The 9638-nt window shown below is 41.7% G+C and overlaps 1 protein-coding gene across 1 annotated transcript in view; it reads right to left on the bottom strand.

Moving 5' to 3' along the window:
* Positions 1 to 8522, bottom strand: part of stradb (STE20 related adaptor beta) — a 14592-nt gene extending 6070 nt beyond the window's left edge. Inside the window, exons 1-6 of the mRNA XM_053497656.1 lie at positions 8385 to 8522; positions 7120 to 7251; positions 4841 to 4924; positions 3064 to 3151; positions 2770 to 2891; positions 2420 to 2528 (exon numbers count right to left, since the gene is read on the bottom strand). Of these exons, the coding sequence (XP_053353631.1) occupies positions 2420 to 2528; positions 2770 to 2891; positions 3064 to 3151; positions 4841 to 4924; positions 7120 to 7131 (415 nt within the window). The 5' untranslated portion in view covers positions 7132 to 7251; positions 8385 to 8522. The remainder of the gene's footprint in view (positions 1 to 2419; positions 2529 to 2769; positions 2892 to 3063; positions 3152 to 4840; positions 4925 to 7119; positions 7252 to 8384) is intronic.
* Between the last annotated feature and the right edge of the window lie 1116 nt (positions 8523 to 9638).

Genomic DNA, 9638 nt, shown 5'->3' with positions numbered 1-9638 from the left:
TTTGGTCTTCCTCTAGACCTCCTGCCTGGCAGGTCCAACCTCAGCATCCTTCTACCGATATATTCACAATCTCTCCTCTGAACATGTCCAAACCACCTCAATCTGGCCTCTCTGACTTTATCTCCAAAGCATCTAACATGGGTTGTCTTTCTTGATCCTATCCATCCTTTTCAATCCCAAGGAGAACCTTAACATCTTCAACTCTTCCTTCTGTCTATTCTTCAGTTCCACTGTCTCTAAGCCGTAGAGCATCGCTGGTCTCACCACTGTCCTGTACACCTTTCCTCTCATTCTCGCTGATACTCTTTTATCGCACAACACACCTCACACTTTTCTTCACCCATTCCAACCTGCCTGTGCCCATCTCTTCGCCTCCTTTCCACACTCTCTATTGCTCTGCACCATTGACCCTAAGTACTTAAAGTCCTGCACCTTCTTTACCTTTGCTACCTGTATCCTCACCGTTCCTCTTGGGTTCCTCACATTCACACACATGTATTCCGTCTTACAGCAACTAACCTTCATTCCTCTGCTTTCCAGAGCATACCTCCACCTTTCCAAATTTTCCTCCACCTGTTCCCTGCTCTCGCTACAAAGCACAATGTCATCTGCAAACATCATAGCCCATGGGGACTCCTGCCATCAAATTCTTATGAAGCAAATTCCTGGTCATATTTAAGCGACCATTTCGATTTCAAGTGCAAGAAAGGCAAGCGCTTTATTATACAACGGTGTTCCTTCAATTATAAACTACACTAGAACCCCCCATCCCGCCCCCACTGTTAAAAAAAAGGAACTCGGTAACTTTTACTCTGAGTAAATTTTTTATGAGCTACGTTTTACTTTTACTTGAGTAGATCTTTATTATGGTAACGTTACTTGTACTTCAGTAAAATTACAGTAAGTAACAGTACTTTTACTTGAGTACAAAAGTTTATTACTTTTTCCACCTCTGCCATTATCACCCAAATGAGGTTGGGTTCCCTGTTGAGTCTGGTTCCTCTTAAGGTTCCTCCTTGCCACCGTCACCCTCGGCTCACTCATCAGGGACAATCTGATCATTCTAGTTTATACATATTCCCTCACATTTTTTCGAACTTATATCCATTTTTTTTTGACAATGATCATTGTTAAAAGCAGCATGTAAATAAAATGTATTTGAATTGAACTTAAAGTCCATGAGTGGTGATAACGGACAGTAACAGCACTGAGATGTTTAACTTTATGTACTGTATCTCTCCGTGTCACAGGTGTACTACCGCAACTACCGCGACTACAGTCGACTGGAAGTACTGGAAAGAGGAGAGAGCAGCATATATAAAACCACTCACAGAGGCACTTTTAGCAAGAAAACACATCTGATAAGGTTATGTCAGATGACATAAAACAACACACTGTCTCCTTGGTAACTGCTTCCGAATCGTCCTGAAATGCATTTAAACAATCCGTCTTGTTTTGTTTACAGCTACCATGAACTACAACGCTAACTAGCTCCTAACACAAGACTAAATACCAGATCGCTCTCTTACCCCTGATTCAAGGGGGAACAAGTAATTGTACACCCTACCTAGTGCACTAGCCTTAAAATTAACATTATTTGGGATTTAAACCCCAAAGCCTACTGTAAAAGTTAACAGAGCTGAGTTAATTTCACTAACTGTCGGTCACCAGCTCCGCCAGCCATGGTTAGTTAGCTCCGCCAGGTGGGGTAGGAAACGTGTTGGCGGAGCAAAACAACTGTTTAAATAAAGAAACAAACCACAATCTGTTGATAATAAATGGTGTTTGTGGTTCTGTTGTATGAAAGCAATATCACAGTTGAGGTCGTGCTGTTGTACTGAATATCAGCACTGTTACTGTAAGTGTAGATATTTAGTTACTTTTGTAAAAAATGTAATCCGTTATTCAGACAATTTATGTCAATTATGAGCCAAACAGCATTGATTCCCAATCCATTAGTGTGTGTGTGTGTGTGTGTGTGTGTGAAAGCCGTCCTACAAGCCTCACACCCAATAACCCGCCCGTTCTGTTATTTAGTATTTAACAGTAGGTAACAGATTATGGGACAAACTTCACTGAGTGATGACGGTAGAATAATTATCAAGGTCTTGACTAAAACAACATGCATGAGGAATCACAAAGGAGTTTTCATTTTCTGCAATAGAAAAGTACTCGGACTAGTTACTGTTATCAGAAGGTAACGCTGTAATGTAACTGATTACTTTTTTAAGAGTAATTTTGTAACGCACCCCAACACAGGCTGTGCTTAGTTTTGCTTGCATAACGCTACATGTTTCATAACGCATAATATGGCCCAGTATTCTGCACGTTTTTAAATGATGACATAAACTTCAAAGAAACTTTAAAATTTTATAGATTAGTGCTATTCGTGCATGTGTGCATGTGTGTGTGTGTGTACCGTAGCTCATTAGCGGGGAGAGCACCCACAGCTGGCAGCAGGAACTAAACACCAATCTGGACGTCAGCAGGTTTGGGTGACGAAATAGTCTGGATAACAGCGCCTCGTTCTGCATGGACACACACAAACGCACACACACAACAAATAACTATTATGTATTACTTATTATTATTATTATTATTATTATTATTATTATCAATAACTCATAGCTGTTTCTAACAGTAATGTATAGTAACACTGTATAGTTAGATTTTAACATTACATTTTTGCTTTCATAGCCATTATCACGAAGGGTGCCAATACTTCTGGACTCGGCCCGGTATGTATACAGTGAGGAGAAGTGTATTTACCATAAGCTGCAGCAGTTCCTCCTCTGTACACTCATCCAAATTGGTGTTTTTCACCGCCACCAGTCGACCGGAGGGTCTGTGACGGGCCATGCTCACCTGGCTCAGGTTATTAAAGCCCCGCCCTACACACACACACACACACACACACAGGGCAGTATGTTTATTTTAAAATGACTAAAAAGGACTTACACAGAATACACATAAATGAACTGACACATTATCCATTTACACACACGCGCGCGCACGCACGCACGCACGCACGCACGCACACACACACACACACACATATCTTACCGAGTACTGAGAGCAGTTGATAGTCTGCAGGATCAGCAGACAAGCCGGAGAGGTCATCATCAGCTCCGAAGAATGAGCCATCACTACTCTGTTGAACACACACACACACACACACTTTGACATTTCAAACAGGTAGCTACAATAGACAGTTCCATAATCACACATTGTTTCATCTGATGACTTCATCCACATTCAGTGGAGTCACAGAAATCCTGAAATAGAGCTGATTTCTGAGCACAGATGTTGTTGCTTTAAAAAGATCCCTTATCATGACTCCTCCACTTGATTTAAACACCTCAGTGTCAGGGTTCTCGTCTGATTAAGTACATTATCTAAGCTCCTGTCTCCTGTGTCTGTGGGTTGGTTGTCTCGGTTCGGATGGTTTTTTACGTGTGTTATAGTGAGCACACAGGGATGATGGATGGCACGGCATGCCGTATGGAATCCCAAAGGCACAGGTTGCCATTTGCCATGTTGACCTTAGCTGGGAGCTACAGGTGGAAGAGTTGCTGCTTCCGGACTAACCGTCCCAGCACCAAGCGGAGGTCAAAAAGGAGACCTCCCATCCCAAATCCTGGCCTGGATTTTTTTCAGAATTATGTCCTGTCTTGCTAATAGAGAATGATGCTATGTTAAACATGTTGACCGAATGGTTTGTCCTCCAGGGCCAGAATCATACCATGAAGTCCTTAGGTTGACCGAGAGTCATGCCCTTTCAGCCCAGGGTTATCGCCTACTGATCCAGAATCATGCCAGGCTATGCCTGAATTATGCCCTGCTTCATGCCAGGCTATTCAGTGCTTTTTTTCAGATGAATGCCCTGTTCTGTCTGAGTCATGCTCTGAGACACTACCTCCTGGTTTTCAGAAAAAACATACCTTCTTGGATTTTATGAGGAGGCCACCAACTGGCATTAAATCCATCGTTCCTGGTTTCGATAGTTCCGCATTCGCTCCCATGCTGGCTCTACGCCCTAGCTTTGAGTACCCTGTGCCTGCAGCGCACCGTAGTTCTGCTTCTTCCATGCTTTCTCCTTACCATAGGGTCAAGAGCACCATGTTTTCAGCACACTCTTGCTTCAGTGACTGAGGAGATTGTGTTAGCACCGTCTCCTTGTTTTTATTTGCCTGTCAAGTCAAATCTCAGCCTAGTGCCATGTCATAATCCTAAACCCACGTAGATGTGATACCCTGGTCATTCAGTCCATTCAGGTCGTCAGCTGACTTCATTTTATTGCCACATATCGTTGCTGAGCCTGGACCTGAGCAACTGAAGCAACTCCAGATCAGAACACTGTCTCCAGCTTCATCTGCTTCCTTTTTTACCCTGATGTGCCCATCACTCTGGAATAGCCTCGATCTGGATTTACCAGCCCTTTTTTCCGAGTCCAATCTTTATGATCTTTAGCAATGCATCTCTATTTAGGATTTTCTTTCTGACCACGCTTCCTCCACAAAGGTGAAGGTTCAGCACTATCCCTCAAGGTTTTGATAAAGTGTTTAACTCAGCTCCAGTCATTTTAAATCTCCTTAGTTGTTGCGTTATGTAGACGAATAATTTGACAATTCTGAAAGGGCAGATTTTTTTTTTTTTGGCCAGGTAGTGTAGTTTCATATGTTTGCATATGTTCTGCCTTATCCCTCATCCATGACCCTTGGATACTGATTATCGCGCTTCTGGTGAGTTTAACGTGACAGCTCAGTGTTGATCACTTGGTTGCATTTTACAGCCTGTTGAACATCTTGTAGTTCAAGTCAGCTTTCTGCTTCTTACTGACCAGGTACGACCCACTGATGTCCTCGTACTGATCCTCACAGCTGATTGGCTGGACCTGAGAGTGGGCGGAGATACAGGAACAGTCCTGGAAGGAACATGAACGACAGAAACAGGAACATGAGTCATACTACTGTATCTGTATGCATTGCAAGAAGATTCAGTCAGACCCATGTGCTAGTCGTTAAGTCTGCTTTAAATTTCCCACAAGGATTTGTTAAGTGCACATGAATCATTTCTCATAATCTAGTCTTCGTCAATAGTCATTTCCCATCATGTTACAGCTCTCGGAGCATTGATGCTGAAAGACAACTCACATATGTACTGTATAAGAACAATGTCATTACTACTTACTGTATGAAAACTCCCAGATTTTAGACATTACTTGTTTTTGCAGTTTTTTTAATTTATTCTTTTTAAAATATAGGGCTCGGACAACTAAAGAAGGGGAATGTCTTTTACCACAGGTGTATGAATCGACCCCTTTTTCTTTCTTGTAAAATGAAAATGTTTTTTCCAGTCCATGTTGTTCATTCTTGCACTGCATAGAGTCTATGAGAGTCATGTGACGAAAGAGCAAACGATTCGTACCAGAAGATACGAGAGGTGAGCTGCTCGTCCTGTTTATTATAATATGTCCTCATCTGCATTGTAATATTTTAATTACTTAACTTTAGGCAAACATTTGTGTATGTAGATGTGTTGGAGGTCTGTTAAGTGAAAATGTAACTTTTTATTTTATTTCTGATCAAAAGAACGAAATGACCGAAAATGACTCATTCTGAGATTCAAGGAACCGAGTCAGTAAAATGATCCAAACTTCCCATCATTACCTGGTGCTATCTATCATGGTGCACTGGTTTCTGGAAGCTTAAGTAATCTACCGGCTAGGTGTAGCACATTTGCTTTAATTGCCTCCCTATAAATCCGTGTAGTCGTCCGCAGGTTCGCCTGTCATGCCGGCGAACGTGTGACAAAAATAGGCAATAGGAACTGAGTTTTAGTTTATTTTAATCAACTATACAAACCTGACTGAGCAAGAAATTTAAAAAAAATGAGTCGCATAGACTAAGAAATAGCACAGACACACATAATCACATGTTTTTATGTTTGTTTCTATGACCAAAAAATAGAAATAAATATAGTAATCATACTTTTTTACATTTAGGCATTCTAATATTCTGGTTATGGTAAAATTTAACGATAACTTTCGCTCGCCCTGACATTTCCGAAAATGAGTTTTTAGGGTTTTAAAGTAGGCGATGCCATTAAGTCGAAATGTTTGCATAGAAACTCTTTTTTAACAGCTGTTGTTTAGAGGAGCCGTATACCAGGTAAAACTTTACTTCTCATTTTCTTCCTCATTTAAATAATACAACTTTATATTATGCATATTCTACTATTATACTATATGTCCAACCAGTGTCCTCTGAGTACGTGTTTAAATACAAAAAAATGTGACTTACATTCTCTTTTTTTTTCTTTTTCTAACATGAACATTTGAATTCTTACACTATTACACACTTTTATTCCAAACGTCACCAAAAAGCCCATCCTGTCTCAATGGTTTGATCTGGTTGTCAATAGTTGAAACCGACTCATCGTAGCCAACCGTATGATGATGACGCGCGGGATGACGGCTCTAAAATCTAAAAGCCTATTACGATGATGAATGCACACCAGGAGAGGAGGCAGGAGTCAGAGATAAAGGCAGCAGAGTCGAGGTAAGTGCGGCAAATCACATTTCTGAGCAAAGCCAAGAGCTCGGGGAGCGGAAAAGATTAATGAGGACATTTATTCTTAAACGCTTCTGTCCCTTGAAACCTGAATAATCAGGACAGAGGTGACTCCAAAATACTTTCAGAGAGACACTGGTGCTTGCAGTACTGTGCCAAAGTCTTGAGCCCCCTCATATCTGCATATGAAATGAAGTTAAATAACTAACACAAGAAACGATCGACAAGAAAGCTTTGATTAGTTTGCTTTGTTTGAAATTTGTTGTTTATGCAACAACCTCAGCAGCGACCTCATTTCCCCCCTCGTCTGTTTGTTCCGACCGCTCAGCATTCAGCATCAGCAGTAAACTAATCACCGGCCTGATCATCTCTCATCATCTGCACCTGATCCTCACTGGGTCAGGACTTACGTTAGATGGGTTTTATGCGTGAATGATTCTGCATGAAAGGGACCGGACTGAAAATGAGAGACAAAAACTCGGGAGAGTCCTCACGACTACATGATCAACACATGAGAAGACAATAAAGCACAAGAGATCATCTTTACCAGGAACGACATGAGGTGCGTTTGACGGCGGTCCCGCTGTGCCGCAGGGCGTTCATCAGTTTCTCACTGCGTCTCTGGGAAGTGCTTTAAACATCAACCGCATCAAAGCAAAGGGCAGGACGTCAACGTGAGCTGGAACGAGAATCAACGGAAAAGAATAAATAAATGTGATAATATTACACAATACGGAAATAGTAATGTTAAAGAAATGAAAGACTTCGAGGCGTGCTGTTTTAAATGCTTATTACACTGAATTTATTAACAACTGACATGTTGTACCTTTATAAAAATAAAAAAATAATAATTCACCAGCACCACAACATCCAAGCCCTCTCCAGATGTTTGGGCTTTTTAAAGGAGTTCCCGGGAGGCCAGTGTTTCAGAAGTGGATCCGCTCATGGCTCCGGTGTACTGAGATGGATAATGGTACCCAAGTGCTTAGTGTAGCAGGGGATTATTCCGAATAATAAAGGGAGTTTTCACTCTAATACAGTAACTTTTTATTTTTATTTTTTTCTGCACAATTAAAAGTCTCGGTCTGACTTGAACGGCCCGTGTATTTGCTTGAAATGAGCATTCAGTTAAAAAAAAGTCCTGATGAATGATTAAAATCAGTTGAATTCATTCGGCTTATCTCGTCGAATTACTCTCACCCTGTGTGAACTTTTTCACATTTACATTTAATCTATGTAAATTAAAACGGGATCTGATGTGATGGGATGAGTGTCTCGAACCGCTGGGAGTGACTCGTAGGGGCGTCCGCTCTCTCTCTCTCGCTCTCGCGCTCTCTGTGCTATGACATTTCTGTGTAACCTGTGGAATAGGTCAATAGGGCAGTTTGTCCGCTTTGCCCCTTCAACACGAGTTAAGAGTGTCGCTCTTAACTCTTACACACACACACACACACACACACACACACACACACACACACGGTCATTCATAACCTTTAAACTGAGATCAGAGGAAATCAGACCTCAAAAATGATGAACACAACAATTCAGTAGATTTTGGACCACATGCTGATTACAGTTACAGTCTGAGATTACGAGATAAAACACACACACACACACACACACACACACACAGACACACACACACACTGTAATAATTACATCACATCCTAAGAGATTTACATCAAACTGATCACATCAGTGACAAAAATCTCATTCAGTTAACCTTTAACAGCTGAACACATTCAGCATTGCACTCTCTCTCTCTCTCTCTCTCTCTCACACACACACACACACACACACACACACACTCACCATGCCTGGTGTGGCTTGCAGGATTATCTAGATTATGAAGTTAAAATCCCCTGGACTCCTGTGTTAGGACATAAGGGCAGCTTCTGTATGTGTGTCCTCAAAACACACACACACACACACACACATATACACACACACACACACAGGAAAGTCCTCCTCTTCCCAGCTGATTTCACACAATGACGTCACACAGTAAGACAGAATAAAAGTCCCAAGGCAAGAACTAGAGAAGAGCAACAGGAGCAGTTATTGTACTCATCATCATCATCATCTTCATCATAATCATCTTCATCATCATCATCATCATCTTCATCATCTATAGCGCTTTCTCCTATTACTATATGTCTGTGTGTTAACATTAGTAATGTGTGTGTTGGTATGTGTGTGTTGTGTGAGACATGTAACTTGTTAGTGTGTGTGTGTGTGTGTGTGTGTGTGTGTTTCTGCGTGTGGGCGTGTGAGACAGAGATGTGAGTGTGTGAGTGAGTGTGTGTGTATGTGTGTGTGTGAGAGTGTTAACATTTGTAATGTGTGTGTATGTATGTGTGTGTGTGTGTCTTGCGCACCCTATAGTGCTTGGGCCCTAATAACAATAATAATATAGAAGAAGAGCAACATCAACAACAAAACGACAACAATAAGAAGAATAAGAAGAATAAGAAGGAGAGCAACATGAACAACAAAAATAACAACAATAATAATATAGTTGCAAGCAGCGTTGAGCAAACAGGCTGCGGCATCACCAGCCCGGTCCTCCAGAAAGACAGTGGGTACACCGGCACATGCGTTTAAAGGAGACATACCGATACCCACTCACTCACTCCTACCCATCTTCTATACCGCTTTTATCCTGACGTGACGTCTTTAGATCACATAGGACCGGATTGGTGGCGATCGTTTAAATCCCAGATGTAGAGTGTATCGAAAGTTCTTGCAAAGGACACAAAGTAACTGACTTCCTGTTGGGTTGAGCACATGACATTCAGTGCAAAGGTTGTTCAGCTCAATGAGCTCGAAAAGTCTACCAGAGTGGAAGGTTCGATTCTTGCTCCTGTGTGTATGAAGTTTGCATGTTCTCCCTCTGATCCTGGTGGCTCCGCCTCATGCCCTAAGTTTCCAGGCCCCCTGTGACCCTGTAGACAGGATAAAGCGGTATAGACAATAAATGAATGAATGAAGGTTCTGTATTAAAGGACAGAGAAGCTAAGGAGAGAGAGGTCTATAGGTGACGGTGATGCAACCCTCAGAACTCCT

This window comes from Clarias gariepinus, chromosome 6, assembly GCF_024256425.1.
Source record: "Clarias gariepinus isolate MV-2021 ecotype Netherlands chromosome 6, CGAR_prim_01v2, whole genome shotgun sequence".
Taxonomy (NCBI): Eukaryota; Metazoa; Chordata; class Actinopteri; order Siluriformes; family Clariidae; genus Clarias; species Clarias gariepinus.
The sequence above is the reverse complement of the archived record's forward strand: the minus strand, read 5'-3'. Positions and strand labels throughout refer to the sequence as shown.